The 25,115-nt window shown below is 36.1% G+C and overlaps 3 protein-coding genes across 3 annotated transcripts in view; 2 read left to right on the top strand and 1 right to left on the bottom strand.

Moving 5' to 3' along the window:
* LOC145608728 (uncharacterized) overlaps nt 1-69 on the top strand; it is a 159,315-nt gene extending 159,246 nt beyond the window's left edge. The window contains exon 2 of the mRNA XM_081664333.1: nt 58-69. The gene's annotated coding sequence lies outside the window, so the exon portion shown is untranslated. The remainder of the gene's footprint in view (nt 1-57) is intronic.
* Nucleotides 70-2,790: 2,721 nt separating this feature from the next.
* On the top strand, nt 2,791-5,259 carry LOC145609576 (putative disease resistance protein RGA3). The gene is made up of 3 exons (XM_081665028.1): nt 2,791-4,453; nt 4,679-4,748; nt 4,833-5,259. Exons 1-2 carry the CDS (start codon nt 2,791-2,793, stop codon nt 4,744-4,746), a joined length of 1,731 nt encoding a protein of 576 aa, XP_081521154.1. The 3' UTR covers nt 4,747-4,748; nt 4,833-5,259.
* A 196-nt stretch (nt 5,260-5,455) lies between these two features.
* Nucleotides 5,456-19,895, bottom strand: LOC145609221 (uncharacterized). Its single transcript, XM_081664761.1, has 10 exons — nt 19,000-19,895; nt 18,018-18,145; nt 17,586-17,726; nt 14,447-14,533; nt 14,169-14,322; nt 9,709-9,768; nt 9,131-9,559; nt 6,970-7,265; nt 6,636-6,765; nt 5,456-6,277 (listed from the first exon to the last, which is right to left on the bottom strand). The coding sequence occupies exons 1-10, from the start codon at nt 19,882-19,884 to the stop codon at nt 5,765-5,767; spliced, it is 2,823 nt and encodes a 940-aa protein (XP_081520887.1). The 5' UTR covers nt 19,885-19,895; the 3' UTR covers nt 5,456-5,764.
* Nucleotides 19,896-25,115: the final 5,220 nt, after the last annotated feature.

The raw sequence follows: 25,115 nt of genomic DNA, 5'->3' as shown, positions 1-25,115 counted from the left end.
ATATAACTTCGAATTATAACTAAAGAAATATCAATCATAATTATAGTTTAACATAAGTTTGTATGTACCCTAATGCAATGGGCGTACCCAAACATGATATTATACCATTTAAACTTAAAAATTTTTACATGCTATAAATATGTGTATGACTGCATATAAGTTTTTGAACTTACATACATAATCTCATTTGGATAAAAATAAATAACAAAAAAAAAAAAAAAAAACAAGGGTGCCATTTTCGGTAAAATGATAAAAATGCAATTTAATAAGATCAACCCTCTCTTTCATCATACCCTAACAAGGTAGGGATACCCACCCAAGACCTGGAATCACCCAATTAACAAGATTAAAAATACTTTTTGATGATTTAAAAAAAAAGTAGGTGAAGAATTAATGAATTTGAAAATATATGACGTTATGTATACACAATAATTTTATTATGGACCCGAGGTTTATACACACGCAACTGATATTATATTGAACATAGTAACCCTTATTTTTAACATAATAACCTTATTTTTAACATAATAACCTTTATTAAAAGTTGTATAACGTTTAATACTATTGTGAACTTGAAGTACGACGTTATGACCTAAATTTTAACATAGTGACCTAGCTTTATTATTTATATTGACCTTATAAAATATTTCATTAAAAAAATTAACCTCTTATAGCCTATATATTACCAAAATGTCTTTTATTTTCAACATAGTGACCTTCATTTTATTATAGTGACTTTTTTTTTATTAATAAATCAACCATAGTTTCTCTAATGTTAGTGGTCCACAATAAATTAGTGTGAATTAATTCTTAAATGGACTTGGTTCACACTAATTTATTGTGGACCACTAACATTAGAGAAACTATGATTATTTTATTTATTAAAAAAAAGTCACTATGATAAAATGAAGGTCACTATGTTGAAAATAAAAGTCATTTTTGTAATATATAGGCTATAAGAGGTTAATTTTTTTTAATGATATATTTTATAAGGTCAATATAAATAATAAAGGTCACTATGATAAAATTAGGATCATAACGTCGAACTTCAAGTTCACAATAGTAATAAACGTTATACAACTTTTAATAAAGGTTACTATGTTAAAAATAAGGTAACTATGTTAAAAATAAGGGTCACTATGTTCAATATAATGTCAGTTGCGTGTGTATAAAGCTCGGGTCCACAATAATATTATTGTGGACCAGGTCCACGCAAGAATCATATCATTTGGCCCACTGATTTTTGTTACTTGAGTTAATTTTTTTTACAACTACTTGAGATAATTTAAAATATCACCATGGTTAAAGGAAACCGCTAGGTATGGTTTTTTCGTAAAATAAATAAATAAATAAAAATTGGTAGGTTTCAATGCAATTTATATCTTTTTATTAACAAAAGCCGCACTTTATTTTTTATTTTTAATTTTTATTATATATGATACCACCATGTTAAATGTTTATCGTATTTATACACTAGCTTTGCTTTGCTTTGATTGGGAATTTGGGAGATAGAGAAACTGAGAACTTGATTTGCAAATTGCAATTGGCCAAAAATAGAACTTGATTTTATGTTAGACAGTTTTTTTTTTTTTTTTTTTTTTTTTTTTTTTTTTTTTTTTTTTTTTTTTTAAATAAAAAAACAGATTCTTAATTATTTAATCGTCAAACAATAAATGAAAGGTTTACCCTTATAATTTTAATCATAATTAAAATAATCAAATATCCTGTCAAAAAAAAATCATATATTGAAAAAGATTTTGTGATTTTGTCATATATTTTCTCCCCAAATAATGCTCTCAAAATCTAACAAAAAGACTAAATTTACGTAAGTCTTTCAAAAAAAAAAATTTTCAACATAAACTAACTCTCAAGTTCATCAATGGTGGCTATTAAAAGAAAAAAAAAAAAAAAAGAGTTCATCAATGGTGTTATCTTCAATACTCAACAATGGCATATTACTCAAAAATCATATGACTAATAAAAATTGAACACGAAATCATACGACTAATAAAAATTAAACATGAAATCATAAGATAATACATGTTTTTTAAACCAAATTATGTGTACATATAATTAAATTGATTTCAATCTCATTAACTAATTTTAATTGACGCATAAATTTGATGATTACACCATTAATATATTGATTTCATATATACTTTGGTAATTTAAGGATGCGTTATGGACAAAAAATGAAGGTTGAAGGTTGAAGATGGAGTGCGCCATTAAAAAGGTTGAAACTATCAATATAAGTATGAAGCTTTTAAAATAGGAATGAAACTGTACAAATGCTATTAAAAAAAAAAAAATTGAACGACTATTATCAAATTTATAATTAAATTATTTGGATGATTGTTTTTCATATTATAATGATATTATAATGCGGAAAAAAAAAAATTTACCCTCTAAAAGTAAGAAAACAAACAATACTTTGCTCACTGGTTGTTGACTGGGCGTGTGTTAAATGATGTGTAAATTAGATTTTTTAATTTTTTTAAAAATGTAATATTCAAAGGCTTAGATTAAGCAACATACAATATCAACGGTTCAGATTTAATATCTTATTATAGTTGTCCGTAGTCATCTGTAGTCGTCCGTAGTCGACAACTACGCTAGAAGCTTCGTTATTCTTTTCCGTTCATTTCATTATGGTAATAAGCTAAACTATGTTATAAACTTGGACACATAATGACTATCTATTGCGTCGATTTATCATTTATGTAAATAGTAGTAGGACTGCTGATTAATCATAATCATTGGCGCACTCTAGCATTGGCTTTCAAAGCAATAATGAGGATGAAAACTATTGTTAGCTCTGGACGAGTGCTGACAAAGCTTCATTTTTGCCTCTTCCCTGATGACTATGAATTCGAGAGAGAGACATTAGTCCAGTTATGGATGGCTGTGGGGTTTTTAGGAGATTATTACATGGATTATGCTGGAAACACAAGATTTGATGATCTGTTAGAGGGACAATACATCTTACCAGCAAGAGTTGATATTTTGACTGGAAAAAGTAAGTACAAAGTTAATTATGACAAGGTTACAAATCTTCTAAATGGGATCCAAACACTCCAAAATAAGAATCTTCGTGCCATGTTAGAAGATGAAGATGCATCTGTGGTGGGATGGCATGTCTCAATAGTGTCTAATTACATTGATCAAGGAACGTTTGAGACACTAAAAACTTTCAATGAATTGAGGACACTTTTATTTGTTCGCAATTATGGCTCTTCTCTGACACAAATACCATCAGATTTGTTTATAGCCCATAAGTCTATACAAGCACTTGATTTGAGTGGAAGCCATATAACTGAGTTGCCAAGTTCTATAGGGAATGTGATACATTTACGTTACCTTGATCTTTCGTATACTCTAATTGAGAGTTTACCTGAATCCATTGATAAACTTCATCAACTACAAACCTTGAGACTTGAAGGGTGTATGCAGTTATATAATCTTCCTGATGGAATGAAAGAGCTTACTAGCCTTTGCTATTTTAATTTTGATGTTTTGGGCCAGCTCACTTGTATGCCCAAAAGTATAGGAGCTCTTACCGAGCTTCGCACTCTATCTGCATTCATTGTAGACTCTAGAGAGGGTTGTAGCATTGGAGAACTCGAGAACATGAATAACCTTGAAGGAAGTTTTTGCATCTCTGGTTTGGAAAATGTGGCTGATCATGAAGCCCAAACAGCTACTCTATCTGATAAACGGTATCTTACTCGGTTGCAACTAAGATGGAATGACTTCAAATCTTACGATGATCAAAAGCGACGTGACATATTTTGGACTACTTATCGTCTTGAGCCAAATTCATGTTTGGAAGAGTTGGAGATATTATACTATCCTGGCTTAAAATTGCCACCTTGGATAGGCTTTCCAAAGTTTCAGAAGCTTTGTAGTATAACACTCCTCAAGTGTTCAATAGAAGAGCTCCATATCAAATTAGGAAAGTTGCCGAATCTCCGGTATTTGAATATTACTTTCATGTACAGATTGACAGATATCAATTACAGGATTCACCGTTTGTATACCGGTGAACATCCTTGCGGTTTTCCTAAATTGGAGACACTACAAATTGATGGAATGCCTAAATTAGCAACTTGGGATGGAGTACGTTATGGTGATTTCACACTCCTTTCTAAGCTTTCTATAAAGCAATGCCCCAAGTTGAGTGTGCTTCTATTTCTACCAGATCTCCCCTCCTTAAAGCATCTAGAAATAAGCCACTGCAAAGTGCTAAACTCTCTCTCAACTGGACCAACTTTGGCATCGTCGCTAGAATCTCTTGTTATAGATGATTGTCCTTTGTTGAAAACGAGATATATGATGGGAGGTGATGGCTGGTTTGAGATTGAACATATTCCAGATATAACAATTGATCTGAAAGACATTCGTTCTACTCAAGAAGATGGTGAAGATGGTGCAGCTGATGATTCTTCATCTGCAGGTAACTGTAAACTTTTTTACACCATATTCTAATTTTCAGTCAATAATTTCCTTCCTATGGAGTATTTCTTATGGTATTCTTAGTACTTTGCAGAATTTTATTGTCATCTTTCAATTTTGGTGAATTCTCTTAAATCAGAACTATATACATTATAAACACTACATTGTCAAAACTCAAAACTATTGCATACAGTATTAAACATAATATTGCAATATTGTGTTACAGGTTCAAATTCAGATAGTGATTATTCTGAGGGTTCGGACAATAATGTACATCCTTATGACTCCTGCTAGAGGTAAGCTTATATAGTGCATGATTGGTCATATATTTATGAATTCCCGACAACAAATTAAACTTTTCGATTTATCCCAACCTACAGAATTCCTATTCCCACGCACCAAACATCCTGTCAAGTCAATGAGGTTGATGCTTATCACTTGTGTCATACATTCAGGTAATCAACAATTATGAGGAACTATCCCAAGATACAATAATTGTGTGGTGAAGCCTTCTCCAAATGGAAGTTGTAAGATTAGTGGCAGATCTTGCAAAAACTCACAACAGTTGAAGTTTTGGTGCTACAAATATATAGGCCCTATTTGGTAATTAGCTGTAGCTAATTGTATCAGTTAATTTGACTAGTTGGTTGTATAAAGACTATAAACTAGTTTGACTAGTCGATTGTGTCAAAGCATTTGGTAATTAGGTGTTACTTGTGTTAACTATTTTAATGTATTTAATAGCCAAAAAGCTAATTGTTCAATAAACCAATTGTAAAAAGCTCTTATAATGAGCTTATTTTTAAAGAGCATTTTGAGCCCAAAATGCTATTTTAATAGTCTAGTTATCAAACACCTAAATTAGCTTTTTTAATTGATCAAATCTCTAACAGGGCCAAATAAGGTAAAAGCTCTCTACAAAGTTCTTTACCAAACAAGGCCTTTACAATTAACCGAAGATAAAAACAAGTAGAATATGATAATGGTTTCAATTAACCCTATGTATAATGAATGTGTCTATGGTATAGCTTAATTGGTTCCCAAATTCACTTACAATATACAATAACAGCTTTTTAGTACAAATAATAACAATAACAATAACAATAATAATAAATTGCTGATTACCTAATTCTGTCCCGAACAGATACAGAACAATACATCATATACATGATACATCAGAGCAACCCTCCCAAAAACCCCGCCAAAACAAAAAGGGTAACAATAATTACAAACGAAGACCTGCCAGTTAGGAAGTGTGCTAGCTAGTCAGCTTAAGTAAACTACGCTGTGCTTTCATCAGCAAAGCAACTAACTATAACAATGTTCTGTGATCTTCATCATCGTCACTATCCGTGAAACCTTCATAACAAGTATCAATGTCATCAGCATCAGATTCTGATGCACAAGCATCTGGTTGATATGTCACTGGGGCATTACTAAATGCATTCCAATCAGGAGAAAATGTCTTCTGTAGGGCTTCTGTAAGTTCACCGCCTGTCCTTTCAGTCTTACGCAAGCACCTAGACCAGTGAACTGCAGTACCCATATCAACAGTTATGCCAGATTCTATCATTTCTCTAGATATATTCAGAATTCCGGAACATATGTACTCTTCTGCTACAGTTGCTCGTGACAATAATGATGTCATTAGGCAATGATACACAGCTTTATCTGGCTTCAAGCCAGCAGACTTCATCTCGTCAAAACATTTTAGTGCCTTCTCCGGGAGAGATGCACGAGCCCAACCATGTATCAATGTTGTGTAAGTCTTAACATTAGGCTTCACTCCAACAGCTTTCATTTCTTGAATTGTCTTTGCTGCTCTCTGAGCCAAAAAGAAGAAAGCAACAGAATGTCACAATCAAGTAAAATACAGAAAGAGGATTTTCTAAGAAACGACACTAGCAAAGTATCTGCTTAAGAGGTTTTTACCACAAGGTTTTCCTCAGAAAATAGCACAACAGAAAGAATGTCCAAAGAGGCAGAAGTAAATTCATGAAGGAAGAGAAGGTTTGGACAGACATAATATCCCCACCCCCCACCCAAAAAAAAAAAAAAAAAAAAAAACACAGTCATCTCCAAAGGAGAACACAATAGAAATTGAGAGAGATATACAGGCAGGACATAAAAACTCAAATGCTGTGAATAACAAACAGAAGTTAGCATAAATTGTATAAACATACAGTCATATCTCCAGCCTTGCAGCATGCATTTATGAAGGATGTGTAAGTATGAATATCAGGTAGCACCCCATCTTCTCTCATTTGTTGCAACAAGTCAGAAGCCTCCCAAACATCGCCTCTTCGAGCCCATCTACATGATTAAACATGAGGTATGAAACTATAGCAGTCTATAAGCAAAAGCTGTCGAAGCATCAAAAAGAAATCGGGGACTTTCCCTGCTCTTAGGGGTCTGGGGTAACAAACACTAGCACATAGCAGACATAGCAAAAGTAAAAGTTGCCCAATTGGTGGTAATGGCTCGTTGATATAATATTAAAAAAAACTTGAGCATTACCCGTCAACTAATATGTTATACAAAAATGTATTCCTTGGGATATTCTGAGCACTCATCTCTCTAGTAACTGCCAGAGCACTTTGCATCCTCCCAGCTTTGCAACATGCCTTGAGCAATGCTTCATATGCAAACACATCAAGCTGAAGTCCATCCTCTTTTACTTTAGTAAAATATTCAAAAGCTTTTCCAGTGTCACCCTGAGCTGCGTAGCCTTGCATAATTGTCGTGTACGTGTGCTCATTTGGGCCCACCCCTGCCAACGACATCTCATCTAATATTTCAACAGCTTTCTCCATCTGAAATGAAGCATACTAGAATATAAAATCTAACCGTATGCAGGCCATGAGATGATAATTAGAGCTTAAAAATTCACTCCACATATGAAAGTTTCAGCAGACAGTAAAAAGAAACCAAAACAGCATTCACAGTGGCCTCAAAACAGTCAAAAGCATTGGTAAGTGTTTATCATTTGTGCCAACATGGATACTAGGGTAGCAACCTATGAGTCCTAAAAGAATATTTGAAATCAGTTACACCATTGATCCAGAATCCACTTGGACATGTACGGAATTGCTTACATAAGAAATGTGTTTGGCTGACACAAGTTTGGGGGGGGGGGGGGGGGATTGGTTTCTGAGCACCAAGAATGTTGTATAATGATGCCCCATTCACCTTTTCTCTTTGTTCGACTTCTGGGAAGGGGAAAGATTACCTCAGAACCGACTAATAGTCTTATACACACCAAGGTGCCCAGGCTTGGTTGCCTTTATTGGTCTGGGGCAAAGCAACTTTACTGAGATGCACTAGGGCAATGGAGGCACAGCTACACATATACAAGAAGCCTAACTAACAAGCTACTATCTCTTTCAAGGTCTATCATTAAAGGGGGAAAAATAGTTAATGCTATATTTCTTATATTTATATGATGAGGTACTGCACTGCATTACTATTAAAAAAATTAGTCATTTCGGCTAATTTTATAATGTGATTATATGCATATACATTCTATACGACTACAATTTAATTAGTGAAAATATGCATCTTGTTTCACCTAGATGCAAGCCTGACTCTCATGTCAACAGTGAACAAGCCCACTTTTGTGTCATGCACCTCACATCTTTAAATGCTAGATAATATAGATCCTAAAAGCAAAATATTTCAGATTACAAAATAAAAATCTCATTCAACTTCAACAAGGGTGCACTTCTTTGGGGCATAAATTTCAAAGTCACGGGATAAGATCTTCATTATTAAACACTAAAGAATCTCCATTGTGTATTGCCCAACTTTTGGTTATTTAGAGAGCTTCAAATGAGCATAAAAATACTGAGCTAGGTGTCCTCACTACCCCTGTGTACCTGAAAATTCGCACAACACTAGTATATGGCTACATGCTAGGAGCTTTTTTTTTGTGTGTGTGTGTGTGTGTGTGTGTGTGTTTTTTAAGTGCACCATTTCTCATGGGCACATATGCCAATGCAAAACTTAGACCAAGAATATCTTCAATTATCAAGGGGGTTACTAAATGCCACAATAAGTAAAAATAATAACAATTGTTAATAAATTATAATTAATAAACTATTCATTGAGAAGATTCCAACAAATACCCACAAGACTATTTATTTTCCTGATGTAATCACTATCACTTTTTAAAGTGGATTAGATGAATGGTACAAAAAGACAAAATGCTGCACTTAAAACAAAACAGGGGGAGTAAAGAGTGAGACACTACAAGAAGTTTAAGCTAACTTATGACGTATAAATGAACTGTCCTACAGACCTTGTGATCAAACACATACATATAGGCCGCTAAAAGATTAGTATAGTATAGCGCAAATGTTACTCAAGGGATATGACTGGTTCAGACGAGACTCTTTCTTAATACATATACATACCCTCTTACTATTTTAGGGCGTTTCAAATTGATTTATTGTATTGCTATTCATGCAAAACTCTACAAAAATCTGTGACTAAGACGTGTAATGGAACACTTAGTCAGACTGGACTAAGGGATGTCATATTTTCATCCCAGACAAATCTTCAACTGGTACATACTAGAAGGCTTAGGAGGACCAATGTTAGACAGTAAACACAGAACCCGGAAGAATAGGAAAACAGCCATCTTCAATCATTAATTCATATTATCAACAACTATCTTTACCTGTCGCTTCTCTACAAGGCCCAGGATTAATGCATTGAATGTGTGAACAGTTGGGATACATCCATTCCTTCGCATCATATTGAAAACCTCAAGGGCTCTTCTCATTTCTCCAGCTCTTGCAAAGCCATGAATTATGGGCATGAATGACCTTGTTGAGGGTTTATGCTGTTCTTTCTTCATTTGCTCAACCAAGCGAATGGCACGGTCCATGTTACCCATTCCCGAAAAAGCTCGAATTATATTATTGTAGAGTACTACATCAGGTTTCAGGCCATCTCTCATAACATCTTCAAAAATAGCAAATGCATTGGCCCAATCTTTTAACCTCACAAATCCATTAATCAACATGGAATAAGTCTTCATGTTATGTTTGATCCCAGCAGATTTCATCATTTCACTAACTTCAAGGGCCTTGGAAACTTTTCCAGACTGAAGAAAAAGTGAATAATTCAGTAATAAGTTCTCAAGCTTTGAAACTTGAAAACTTTCCATGACTTTTGCACACTACTGGAGATCTATATTGGAGAGAGAGAAACAGAGGAATGAATCAGTGAGGAAGTTAAAAAGATTAGAGGTACCTTTGTGTAAATATTCAATAGACATCCATAGGTGACAACTGAGGGCACAAAGCCACATTCCTGGAAACACAAGACATCCATAACAAATCAGAGGGGAAAAAAATAAACACAATGCAGTGAGCAATTAGACATGAAACAAAAGAAAATGACATTTACACAGTTTTATAATTTCCAAGATGTATGTTCAAAAGGACTATAATTGTCAAAGGTTACACTTGAATATCTAAAAGATGAGATGCACAGATTTGCATGCCCATCAGATTGACAGTTATATTCCATGTTCAAGTGTTCAACAGAATAGCAAATCCAACTCCAAATCATTCTTATTGTACCAGTGAGAAGATTGCATTAGCTAAACAATAAATTCCAAATATCATTAATTTATAATTTTCAGTATCATCATTTTCTCTGGTGACAAAGGACACCTCATTAGGCCAGTATAGACATTCGATTTACGAGGAGCATCTCTGCAAAGACAGGAGGAATCTTCTGCAGCCAATACAGCAAAGCATAGAAATTGAATCTAGCAAGCTCACTCTACTGATAGCCTCATACCTATATTCACACTCATGAAAGTAGCAAGAACCACATCTAGAATAAAGGCTGACTGCCTGACCGGAAATTGACCATATGCACTGTGACACATTGACACCCAACAACTTCCTGGGAAAACATTGAAGATAACAAGTTTTATTGTTTACAAATCATTATTTCTTTACCTGAACCATATTAGTGGAATATTCATCAATTAAAAAAAAATGCTAGTTGTTCCTCTAACTTACAGAGGACCCACACTTCGATATGAAATGAAAAGGTAGTGATCAGAACTTATCACTGAAATATACGAGGTGAATATACTTAGAGGGATCAACATCCAAATCTCCTGAGGGACTATCACATTAATAAAGACTGAAGCTAGACTAGCAGCCTCGCCCATTTACACCGCTGATTGCTTTAATTCCCTGATCTAGAACAATATGCAAGAAGGGTGTTCCCACTGATCTTAATAATGAGAATTCCATGTTATGTCACAGTTTCTGGAACAAGATCTCTCCATAAATACATAAAGCAGATATAGGGTCATCCTGTATGGGGGAAAGTCAGAGGCAATAAGAAGCTTGGTAAAATTATGAAACTTCCCCTCCCTCAATCCTCTCAACCTAGAATTCTCCCAAGATCAATCAATCAATCAATCAAATCCTTAATCCCACAAGTGGAGTCGGCTACATGAACCAAGGTGATTATTCCGTGTAGTCATCTACAAAAATCTTCCTCCTCCAAGCTCCAACCCTTATAATCCAATGTCTCATCCTCATGCAAATCTATATACTTCATATCCTTCCTAACTCCTTCCAACTAAGTCATTTTCGATCTCCCTCTCCCTCATTTAACCCCTCCGTGGTCCCACTCTTGCACTCTTCGTACAGGTGCACCCTCGGGTCTCCATCTTACATGCCCAAACCAACGCAGACGATTTTTCCTTAGTTTGTCTGCAATGCCTGCCACACCTACTTACTTGCGAATAACCTACTCTGATTCTATATCTTAAAGTGTTCCCGCACATTCACCTTAACATGCGCATTTTTGTAACCTCCATTTTCTTAATGTGCTCCTTCTTAGAAGCCTAACATTCTCCCAAGATAATTTTTTAAAATCCTCTTCTTTTTTTTTAAATTTTTTTTTTTTTATTTTATTTTATCCAAGTGTAATACGAACGCTGGAAGACAATCATGACTAGTGATCAAAACAGCATGGAGGTCATGACAATGGTGACTTTAAGTCTTTAAGCATAACGCACAAGAGGTATTCTAAGAAACCAAGTAATTGAAACCTAAACCTCGAATCTTTTCTAATTACTAATTCTGAAAAGGATGTGTAATACTAAAAACAATGATATTGTCACCATACTCATCATCATCTTCATAGGTTCATAATTTCAGAACCAAAATATGACTTACAACTTACTAACTTAGCATGATAATTTGAAAAAATGTTAGATGAACTTTATTTGATAGTGTTCCTGATCCATTAAGCAGACACATTGGATTAAATATTCCAGATTTGTCAGAAGATGAGAACCAAAAGTTCATCTAAGTTGGAAAGGTAAGTATCTCAATTTTATTTTTTTATTAAATCGTCACTAGTTTGATCTTTTTTGCAACATTGAGGCTTCACTACTTTGATCTTCTTTGCAACTTTATGGCTTCACTAGTTTGATCTTGTTTGCAACTTTGAGGCTTTGCTAGTTTGACCTTATTTGTAAAATTGAGGCTTTGACCCTCATTATTAAAGACTTAATGAGTTTTGTACTTTTATTTTTGGGCTGTGGGGTTGGGGGTATTATAGATGGGAAAGGAATTAAATAAGGAATTGAACAGGCATCCTTTAACTGTTCAGCAATGAGGGAGGCATTGGAGTCCATAAATTAATGTTATAATACTAGCAAATTCCTTTTTAGAGAATGAATTCCATAAATTTCATTTTTAAATATCAATAAGGTATGAGGAGAAATACCTATTCCAAAAATAAGAGTGATGCCATTTTCCTAGGCTGCAATGCTATGAATAAAGATAGCATAGGACAGACTCAAGTGATAAAATGTAAAGATTAAGAAAACAATGAAGCTTGATTTATATAATCTGGAAAACAACAATAGCAATGGATAGGTACAATCATTTGAGGGGCTTGTTCTCTCCCAAAATATAATCAAACTCTCGGTAATATTCAACATGATAACCTCTCCCCAAACATTTCTTATTTATGGCATTACTTTTCTAACTCACTTATCCCTCCTCCCTGAACAAAACAAGATTATGTTATGGCAATAGCATAGTGTAAGGAAAAATAAAAACCCACAAACAGCACCTTACATAAGTTGATCATTATTAAATCCAACTAAACTATGCTAAAGTAAAGGGTTCAAACTAAGGCAGGACACATGTCTAAAATCGAATGGAAAAACAGAATCATGAAATTCTCTTCACAGCATAACCAAATCATTAAAGGATCTCAACTGAACCAATATTGAAGCCGTCCATCACAATACACTCAACACTTCTCCAGAAAAAGCAACTCAAATATCTCTTACCAAGGTAACAACAAAAGGTAGAAACTAGTCCTCTTATTCCAACCTACAGAGAAACAGAACCATCAATTAAAAACAACTGCAAAATGTATACAATCATGCTTCATGACCTTCATCAACCACCAAGATTTTCCTTGGTTCACCTTTATTTCTTAGAGTTCAGCACATCTAACATAAGATTTCTAAAAACCAAAGTTGAAGACCATGACATGAGAGTCTATCTCCAATATCATCCATCACTAAATTACATCCCAAATATTCTACAAGACTCTTTCCTTATTATTAATAGACCTTCAGTCACCATCTGGTGAATTTTTTCCTTACTTTTCTACTGAAAAGAAGGGTTCTATCCCATGTTGCTATAATGGATCTTCTATTTAGTATATCTAGCCTCCTGTATCAATTTTTAAAAAATCAATAATTTGAGAAGTCACCTTGTCCAAGGATCTGAGAGGTTGTCATACCTATCTCAAAGAGCATAATAAACTGATAGCATTTATCCCCCACATCAAATGTTCGTTTCATCTTTTCTCCAAAAAGCTTCTGCACTAGTTTCCTCAGCCATCAATGATAAGGAGCCAACCAACCCTTAAAATCATAGATCTAACTTTCAACTCAACAAAAAATAAAATAAAAAATGAATAAAGTAGATGTAGCTACCTCCTCCTCGACAAAAGAGACTGAAAGAGGGTATCAAGGTAATAATATATAAGATCAAAACTATTTCTCTCAAAAATAAACATTGCTCCAACTATGATCTCAATAAGAATCTTGATGATTTGATGAGACTTTTTACATTCATAATCTCAAAGACAAATTTAGAGCCATCACTTTTCTCAGTTACCCATAACGACAACTAAATTATCTCTTTTTCATTGATCCAGCAGATAGCCACATTTTTATTGGATTTTGGTACCCAAAATCGCTACAAGGAAACTTTGTAAAATGAGCTATCTTTACATCATTTATTTGTTTATGATATATATATATGAATAATTTAAATGCAGTTAAAATTTGTGGTCTGGAAGTCTACCAAGCAAGTAAGGTGTAAGGTAATAGCTCAGATTGACAATAGTAAAAAGTGTCTCCAGCATCTGAGTGCACATAAGGAACATTTGAAAAATTATGCATCAAATAAAAACAACCCACCTTTCAAACCAAAGACTAAAGTCTATTCCATGTGAGATATCCTTCACTTCATCCCACATCAAAGGGCAAAAATAACAAGAAGCAATAGTTACGATAAAAAAAAGATAAAAATAAGTATTTGACAGATTATACTCACAATATGAATTTATATTAACAATACATCAGCATATTCCATTAATCATATGGGATATATGAATAATTAAGCACTTAATTAAATTGGCAATACCTTCAGTCTCTCAAAGACAATCAAACATTTTTCTTCATCGCCAATCATGGTGTAACCATCCATCATTGTGTGATATATGTCAATTGGGGCATCAATACCCTGTTCTTCCATCTCCCTAACAAGCGCTTCTGCACGATCCATATTACAAGTTTGACTGCATAAATAAAGCAAAATGAACATAATGTAAGTAAAATTTCTTTTAGGGGCAAATAAATATTTCAATATAGATAAAATTTTATATCGAATGGTATAGGGTTATATCTTATATGAGCGCTGACCAATAGGCATAGATTATATTTCCATAGACTATTGCATTAAGTGTTGTATGCTTCTCTTTTGCCTCTTTGAACCATTGATCTGCAGCCCTTCCAAGAGAACATCAGCAAGCATTAGATGGAAACACACACACACACACACACCAACAACAACAACAACAACAACTTATATCCAGAGTTAAATACAAAAAGGAGAAAGTGAGGCCAAAAGACAACCTTGCTAAGAAAAGGTTATCTATAGACCATTAGACCAGCAGAGCTACAGTTTTTTATACTTTATATTTTTCATAAATCAAACCTAAAACCCTGTGAGGTAAACTGCACATACCTATATATCTACAATATAATAGATTAGGTAAAGCAGGGAATCCCATTTATTCATTTTCCTACTTTGACGATATGCACAAGATCTACCCAACAAAAAAAAAAAAAAAAAAAAAAAAACAAGAATAGAGATGAAATTTGACACCTTTAATATATCAATCAATCAAAGCTTTAATCCCATAAGTGGGGTCGGCTACATGAACCAAAAGTGATTATTCTGTGTAGTCATCAACAAAAATCTTTCTCCTCCATCCCTTACAATCCAGTGCCTCATCCTCATGCAAATCCATATACTTCATATCCTTCCTAACTCCTTCCAACCAAGTCATTTTCGGTCTCCCCCTCCCTCATTTGACCACTGCGTGGTCCCACTCCCACTCTTCGTACCGGTGCACCCTCGAGTCTCCGTCTTACATGAACAAACCAATGCAGATGATTTTCCCTTAGTTTGTTTGCAACCTTTAATAGAGATGGAAAAAATGAGGAATAGAGATGAAATTTGACAACTCTAAATCACCTCCCATCTTTAGCCTACCCTTTCAAATCATACCCATAACTCACTTACCCACTCCCCCTCTCCCACCACTCAAATCCTAACAAATCTCCACTCTCTTCAATTACAACCCTACCTTCCTACATCAATAACATGTATACTAACTGACTTCTCAAACCACCCCCCCCCCCCTTAACAAAGATTATTACCCCGGCTTGTATACATTCATACACAAACTTTAATGTGTATGTTGTGATATGATTGCCCCTACACCTAAAATAGTAGTTAAAACTTGAAAGGAAAGAAAAATGAAAAGTGTCAACTACACTTTAAATAAAGGATATGAGGAGGAAAAAACAAAAACCAAAAAACCTCAATCCTTTATAATTTTAGCCACAATATCAGATATAGATGAGTTGTCTTAACAATGTTCCCCTAAAAACATCAAGAAGCAGAAATTAACAACTTGACTTTTCGTTTTTTTACAAAAAAAAAAAAAAAAAAAAAAAAAAAAAAAAAAAAAAAAAAAAAAAACCAAACCTTCTTGACTTAAAGTAGAACCCTGTGGAATTACCATCTCAAATTTTACTCCCTCCTAAGCCACCATAAAATTGTCAAAAGATCAATTTTGTGCACACATTTTCCAAGACTAGTTACTATACCAGCAATCTTCCTCATCAATAGATGAATGCCAGTCATTACAAATCAAATTTGTGCAATGATTATCCAAGACTTGCCAATCCAACTCATTTTCAACAGATGAATGCCAGTCATTACAAATCTAGAGACACAACCGCATAGGAGGATGGAAGAAATCAATGGACTCAATAAGGGAATTCAGGAAACTGTTGGGACAACTACATTTGTGTTCTCGCCACGAGTCCAAATCATGATTATTGCACCCCTGGAAGAAATTCCCTGTGGGTGCTAGATATTACTTTAACAATAACCTTGCAAGGGGCATTATGTCATGTTCTAACAGTCCCTACATTAACTCTAGAAGACCAAGAATTTCATCATGGAAAATTAGAATGTAGTGTATCACATTTCATCTATATCTTCCGGTCTTCCATCTCTAATGGAAGAGAAGTAAATTGTTAAGATAGATAATATAAAACCAAATATTTTGCCAGAAAAAGTTAAGATAAATAGATTCCTTAACTCATAATAGAACAAAACTGTTCATGCAAAAGCAGTAACCACTACAGAATTTCAATTGAACAAAGGGTAAAAAACATTCTTCCCATAAAATAGATAAAATCAAAGGGAGCTTCTCTTTATTTTCTCATTTAAAAAATAGACAAAATCTTCATTAAGAATAAGACTTTAAGCCTCTTTCATTAAAATCAAGGCAACTTTATATTCAAAATTCCCATAATAATTCTTCTACCATTTCATTTTCTACTTCATAGTTCATACATACACTGTTTGAAACACATTTGATAAGAAAATAATATTAAAAAATGGAAGGGGATGAACAGTCATAATGGTGAGGCTAATTGCTGAATATAAAGATCATCTTACCAATAATATATCCATATCTTTATTTTAGTTACAGTTTTGCTTTTCATCAGGGTAGACATGTATATTCAGCACTTCTTCTAATAAATCTCTGGTTGTCCCATGACTAACAGTGTGTTTGGATAAAGAAAAGGGAAGGAAAAGAAGGGGAGGTAGAGGATGATAAGTTTTCCTTCCAAATCTCTCCATTGTTAGAGAGATCAACTACTTACAATTTTAACTCTCCATTTCTCTCCCCTCCAATTCCCTTCCTTCCTCATTTGTTGTTCAAACGAAAGATACTCCACCCCTCCATTTCCCTTCCCTTCCCTTCCTTTCCCTTTATCTCCTTCAATCCAAACACACTGTAAATTAGGGATCTTGAACCAACTTTCTCAATTTTCTTCAGCAAGTACATCCAGTGCAAAAATTCCCCCTTCCTCGAAGTGTAATTGGTGAATCAACAAGAAAAATCATTTCATTCATTTGCAAAATCCTATACTAGACCAATATTTGTGTTCTTAAACTCTAAACAATGGCCCAATACGAGTCCCAAAAAAGGCAATGTTTACTAGTGGTTAATTGACAACAACTTTGACACTCAAGCTTCATATCCCAACAAGAGAAAACACTATCTTAGGGTTGTGAAAAGTTTATAGTTAAAAATGGACACAACAGAACCCTAGTTTCTTATCAGAAGAAAAAAAACACAGTGGTCTATACCAAAAATCCAAAGCTTAGAGGAAAAGAAAACTTAGAAATTGCAAGCAAGCACAGAAGAATACAGAAGGATTATAAATTGATGCTAGAAGAGAAGCTACTAACTCGACATATCCAACTCTAGCAAAGCCTCCAACAAGAATGCTATAGGTCACCAAAGTCAATTCAATCCCTTCTTCTTTCATCTTCCTCACACATGACAGTGCTTCTTCCATGTCTCTGCCAACTGCATAGGCATGAATAAGGCTGCACAGAGAAAAACTTTGCATCACATATCAAAAGTAGTAGGACCCAAAATTTGAAGAATACTAGTTGACAGAATAAGTAACAGAATTAGGAGAATTCAATTTCAATTTTTATTGAATCCAAAATACCATTCAAGTTAATAATTGTTCACAGTAGACTTATGCATTTAGACTAGATCTGCAGCAAATCATACATTCAAATCTTGTGTCTTCATTTCTTCAATTTAGAAGAAATCCATAAAATTCAAGACAAAGACATAGTCCAAATAAATGGTTTCCAGGATTATGTTACCTTGTAAATACATGTGAATTTGGCTCAATCCCTCTTGCTCGCATGCTTTCAAAAGTTTCACGTGCACGATGCATGTCCCCACGTCTTGCATAAAATTTTACCATCTGCCCAAACTCTTTCCTAGATGGCTAAATTCATACAAATTAAAAATGAGGAAAAATATAAACCCATTTGAACTTCAAATGTACAATGATATAAGCCAGACCTATATTAGGAAAATTTTGATACTAAAAATCTCATATAATGTATTGATGTGCACGTATAGGGTAATTCCATTACCTTTAACCATTCCATCTTCCAATCTTAAGATATGGCTGTGAATAGTGTTAAAAAATTACAAAGGATTCAAATGTTAGCTTATAGGATGCAATGCCTAGGGCATCCACAAGGGGCATTGCACAAATGCAAGCAGTGTTTTTCTTCAAATTCCATCAATTAATAGTTAACATCCCACAAGCCTCTAAGGATACAACTTAACAAGTAAAGGAACATTTGTCTAGTTATATTATATGTGTTCAAAGTGCATCTTAGGAAAATACTAGATAACCACCAAACTTCAGAACGGACTCTTATCTCATTCAGATCTATGATGCATCCACAATGTAAGCAAAAGGTAAAATCCTGTCTATAACAATCCAACATCTCAAGAATCTAAAGCTGAACACAAGCTTTTCTCGCGAATGTAGAGCTTATGTCAAACTGGTAACATGGCTAAATTAGAAACTATAAGCAAACCTCACACTTCACAGAAAAGGATGGTTGAACAATTAGAGTAGCAAAGACACAGAAATTTTAACACAGGGAGTCAGTACCCAATTTAGTACTGAATAAATATGTTAATGATCAAATAAACCCTAACTCTTTTAACTTGGAAGAATAGCCTTCTTCACCTAATGCAATTACAATTATTCAATTAATTACATCCTACAAATATTATGTTGCAGCAAACCAGCAAGTATAAAAGCATCAGAATTAGTTATACCTTCTTAATCCTCTCGAATGCACGAACAACGGCCTGCCAATTCTCCGGCTGTGACTCCACAACCTTCCGAAACACCTTCCTGGAATCATCCCTCTCCTCATGCCATTTCGACCGGAACTCCCTCCCCTCCCCTCTCTGAACCCACCTCTCTCTCTCCAGTGCAATCGTCTTCAACCTCCTACCATCATCCAACTTCACAGTCAAAACTCTTCCATGAAACTCCACCCCATCAAACTCCACAGCCTTCAATGCCGATATCTCCGCCATTTCCCCACCAAATATAACAAACCCAAATCCCATATTCCTCTCCAAATCTTCATGCCCTTTGATCAAAATCACACTCTTAATCGGCCCGAATTGTCGAAAAAACTCGGTAACCTCGGGTTTCTTAATCCACAATGGTAAATTCCCCACAAAAATCTTACCCTCTTGCCGAAATTCCACTTTCCCAGAAACCCCAGAACCCCTCTTATCTCCTTCCCTCTCTCCTTCATCTTCCTCATCAAATACACCCCCAAAAACGACATCGTTTGGGACCGGGGGAGGCGGCGGAGGCGGGGAAATCTTGCTAGAGAGACGAAGCTTAGCAGTGAGATTATGGGGAGATGGGGAAGGGGTATTTTGGGGAAAACGGAGAGATTTGAGGGGATTTGAAGGGGGTTTAGGAGGAGGAGGTGGTGGTGGGGGGGGTTTGGAAGTGGTGGTTTTGAGGGTTTTGGGGCGGCGAATATGGGGCGGAAAATGCGGGGAAGAGGAGGGAGAAGAAGGAGGTTCGCCGGAGTAGTTGGAGGAGAGAGAAAATCGAGGGTGAGAGAGGAGAGAGAAAGTGGGAGTGGGTGAAGTCGAGTGGTAGTGTGTGGTGGAGGAGAGTGAAGGAAAATCCATTTTCGCGGGGATTTCTTCAACTGCTGGTTTTTGTTAGGATTTTTAATAAGTCAAAAAATAAAACATGTTGGTTGGCACTAAAATGGGGAGTTGTTATTCGTCGCTCACAATTTACAGGGTAACGCTCCCATTTTTTGTATGAAATTTCAATTTTACCCCTAATATATAGACACGGTTTTTTCACTCAACGACTCACATGCTCCCTTTAACCACATTCACCATCTCTCTTACTCCAAACTCTCTCAAAAACTTGAAATTCAAAATCTGAAATTTAATTTGTTTAAAAAAAAAAAAATCAACAATCATCAACAAACAATCTACAAGATCGTACACAAAAAAGGATGGCTGATTCGCGGCGAATAAGGATTACACACGGAGGGAGGGGTTTGGCCGGCGGTGGAGGCAACGGCGGTGGAGGCTATGGCGGAGTCGGCGACGGCGAGCAGGTAATTTGACGGAAAAAATTTAAATTCTACAAAACGGACTTCCGCCCAGATTTTCCGGAAGAACCAGGAAGGATCCGCCTGGAATTTCCGGATCCTCCAAGGTACTTCCGGAAAATCTGGGCGGATGTCAGCTTCCGCCTAAATTTTCCGGAAGTTCCTTGGAGGTTCCGAAAATTTCAGGCGGATCCTCCAAGGCACTTCCGGAAATTCTGGGCGGAAGCCTGGAATTTCGGATTTTTTTTTCGGTGAATATTATGCTGTGAATTAATATGCTTCCGGAATTTATGCATATGTTTTTTTTTTCCCGTCAATATTATGCTTTGTTATTATTATTGTTGTTGTTGTTGTTAATTTTATTTTTTTGTTGTTGTTGTTATTATAATTATTATTATTATTATTATTATTATTATTATTATTATTATTATTATTATTATTATTATTATTATTATCTCAAAAACAAAAGTCATACAACCTACAATAAATTAGTGGGAAGCCGAGATACAATCTGGGCCCCCACTCCTCTAGCTATAGCAAATCCTACCCTAGTGAAGATATGAGCTGCAGCACGAGCCCCAATGTCTTGCGTCGTCGAGAACCTCTTAATCCGCTTCAGTAACGCAACAGCCTCCTTCTCTAATTCCCCAAGCGAAGAAAAGGAGAAGGGAATGAAACCATATCCAATCGCCTGACATCGAGCTTCATACTTAACCCGCTTCCGATGAGCAGCATCAGCCACAACCCGCCCAGGAATAAAGTCAGATAGCCCTGACTGTGTCAAAGGAGAAGACCCTGTCAAATCAACACAGACATCGCGACCACAATCCCATGAATAAAGTAACACATCCGCAGGTCTGAGGGCCTCGTCGTTCCCTCCAGCCAACCCAATGTCAACCTCTTTTCTCGCTGAAATCCCAGAACGATAACAAACATCAACAAGGGTATCCCGAACAACATTATGCCGATGTTTAATACCCACAATACCAGCACAAGACACCGCGTGATCACCGAAAATATCTTCAGCAAAAACCCTCGAACAAGCAGAGCACGACATCGAGATAGAGAACAATGGAACACCCAACCGATAGGACAACACACAGCGATAAGTCTTGGCGTTCATCGTCTGACCCAACCCCGAAATAGGAACCGCCCGAAGCCAAGCAGAGGTGTGATCACCCTGCTGTGATTTCCACAATGCTGATTGTCGAGGAGTTAAAGAATAAGCAGATTCTGCAGAAGCGGTAATCTTTGTGAAATACATATTATTATTATTATTATTATTATTATTATTATTATTATTATTATTATATGATTGTTGGTGGTGTTGTTGTGATTATTGTTATGATGAGTATTATAATAATTATTATTATTATTATTGTGATTATTATTATAATTATTATTGTTATTATTATTATTATTATTATTATTATTATCATTATTATTATATGATTATTGGTGTTGTTGTTGTAATTATTGTTATTGTTGTTATGATTAGTATTCTTTTTTTTTAAAAAAAAAAAATTAATGATCAGTATTATTAATATGTATTATATTAAAAGTACATTGCAAAATTATAATTATTATTATTATTACTATTATTATTATTGTTGTTGTTGTTGTTGTTGGTATTTATATTATTATTATTATGATTATCATTATTATTGTTGTTGTTGTTATTTTTATTATTTTTATTTTGATTATTATTATTATTGTTGTTGTTGTTGTTATTTTTATTATTATTAATATTATTATTATTATTATTATTATTATTATTATTATTAATGGTGTGTACTTGTTTATTGTAGATCGAGGGTTCTGGTGCTCGTTATGCAATATCACGACGTTTGAATGCGTCTATTAGCAGACAGTCATCTCGTTCAGCACCGTCACAGCCCGAGCAGCAATACGGGTCTATTAGTGGTTGGTCGGGAGACCGTCAGTCGGGAAGTAGTCGGCCCGTGTATTCGGCAGGTAGAGCACCAATATCATCTGACGAGGACGACGAAGACTTGAGTAGTCATGCTGATGACCAGGATGAAGAATCGGGCCCTCAGGATTATCATATGGTATATAGGGGTCAGTATGGGAGATTTGTTGGTAGTGGATCAAGTCAGCCTACTACTAGCTCTGCATAGACATGGTTAGTGCAGGAGCCAATGTCGGGTGGTCCCGAGGATGGGACTGTTATCCCTAGTTTTGGCGGTCATGTGGCCCGATATATATGGGTGGAGTAGGAGCGTAGTGTTTTGCGGTGTTTGAGTAGGACAAAGTTGTGTTCTGACCTGATTAAGTGGCGAGGTCGTCAATCAGCGGACAGCCAACAGTCAATTGATGCCAGTTGGTTGTCTCACTTACCCGGGCTTATGTTTAAAAGACTTGAATGGTCGTTGATTTCTGTTTTTGTTGAGAGATGGCAGCCAGATACAAACACATTTCATATGCCATTTGGGGAGATCACGATCATGTTGCACGATGTGTACAACATTCTTGGGCTACGTGTTCATGGCCAGATGGTGACCACTACACCTAGCACGGACGTGTTACGAGATGCGTGCTCGGTTACCATGGATATGACTCCGGATGATTTGTCTGAGATTTGCGGCACAAAGACGATTTGGCAGGGTAGTGGGGTGTTGACTGATAAGATTTTGGAGTTGACATTGGAGGTTGAGAGAGAGTTTAGTGATCAGTATAATGCGTACGTGTGGTTAGTGCTTAGAGGTACATTGTTTGTAGACAAGAGTGGTAACCGTACACATCCTTCCTTCCTCCATGAGCTATGTTATGAAGATGTCCCTATTAACGAGTACGCTTGGGGCATAGCTGCACTAGCTTACTTGTATCGGCAATTGGGCACGGCATCACGGAAAGGTGCTGATTCGATCGCTGGTTGTCACACGCTTCTGCAAGCGTGGATTTACGAGTACTTTCCGTGCTTTCGGCCTCAGCAGGGTACCTTGACGAGGGACCTAAATATCCCTCGAGCCTGTTTGGGATGTTGGAGCGGGATGTCCTAGCAAGAACTTGGAGCGCCTATTAGCTATTCGTACTAGAATTGATGCGCTGACTGACCGTGAGGTGAACTGGCTACTGTACGGAGTTGATCCTGGGGAACGAGTCCCCTCCACTTTATTAATTGGCTGCATTCGGTACCGTAACATCATTGAGCCGTACATGCCCGATAGAGTGGTTCGACAGCTTGGATTCGTGCAAGGCATTCCACGTGACATTATCAGGCCAGAGAAGGCCAAGAGGCCGACTAACTTGAAGATGTACCGGGTAGACTTCCCGACCGAGATGACAGATGTGATGTGGAAGAGGTTTGTCCCTGGCGCGTCCCACAGTTTAGTTTTTGGTGCCCTCACCAGACTCGTTGCTGGAGCTCCTACGGTTTTGCATGGTTACATGCAGTGGCTGTATAGGTTTTCTCACCCTCGGGTATCTCCAGGTGCAGGAGTTACGAGCAACCTTCCAGAGCGGACTAACATTGATTATGTAAGTTTTTGTGCTTATTGTATTATTAAGATGACTTATAATAATTGTTTTTTATTTAATATATTGTTGTTTGATTTGCAGTGGATGAGTCGGTCCTTGGAGATTCACCAAAGAGCATTGGCTGAGTATCCTCGCATGTTGCATGAGACCAAGACACTGACTGAGCAGCTTCTATTTGATTGGAAGTCAAAAATGGGGATGTAGATTGTTTTTTAGTCATTTGAACTGCTTTATTACTTGTTTGAACTGCTTTATATTTCTTTGTTTAGATCTCATGTAATGTAAGAACTGGACACTTTAATTTTTTGTTTTGTTGCATTTAATGTTAGACCTTAACTAGCGTAGTAAAAGTACATTAACATTTAGATTTCAAATTACACTTATCTACAAATGTTCAAAGTTAATCAAAGTACATTACAAACTATCCTACTAATGCATCCCACATGTTCCTTCTACTTGCATATTGTTGGTCCCAACCAACGACACTAGCCTCATGGTGCTCAGTCCACCAACCGGCGATCGGCGGGAGAGGTGAATCAGGTGTTAGGTCAAGACGGATGAAATGTGAACCACCAACTGTAGCAATCACGAACTCTCGACTCGGTGTCCGGACCCCGTTTCGAGCCCTTAGTGGTAACACTGTGATGCATGGGTAGTAGCATGTTGGCACTATACACCTAGAAAAATCACCCTTGCGTTGAACCAAGTAGCAATAGGAAATAAATCTTGAATGGTAACCATCCAATGCCGCTCCCCAACAGCCCCACCATCCCATCGAATACGCTCGATGGTCATCCATAGACGTCCTTGCCCGTAAATCCGATCGTACAAGTCAGGATGACCGGTGATCTCGTTCGCTATTGTTTCCCGAGCATCAAACCACTGCGCCTGATCACCAAAAAAGAAGTCGGCCACACAACGAAAGCCACAATTCCCATCACCAATGACATCCTTCCAAGAAGTAATGTACGGCAACATTGGGCCCGGAAGCTGGTTCAAGTACCTGCACTGACTAATGTCACTTGGATCTGCCGCACATAATAAAAATTCAATTATTAGTAAGTCTACAAGATGAAATTCATGTAATTGCTAAAATAAATCGAAGTTACTATTACCTGCTTCTTGGTCACCACCACGTTAACTGCATTGACGGTCCACATGCTCGAAATAACTACGATCACGCCTGGTGTCATTGTTCTTCCGTCGACCACGAATGTTAAGATTCACATGTGATTGCTAAAGGTGTGTATGATTTGGATGCAGCTCCTCTTCAATGATGCGGTTACATTTCGA

Source organism: Chenopodium album, chromosome 23 (genome assembly GCF_948465745.1).
Source record: "Chenopodium album chromosome 23, dcCheAlbu1.1, whole genome shotgun sequence".
Classification (NCBI taxonomy): domain Eukaryota; kingdom Viridiplantae; phylum Streptophyta; class Magnoliopsida; order Caryophyllales; family Amaranthaceae; genus Chenopodium; species Chenopodium album.
Note: the sequence above shows the minus strand (reverse complement) of the source record. Positions and strands in the feature narration are given on the sequence as shown.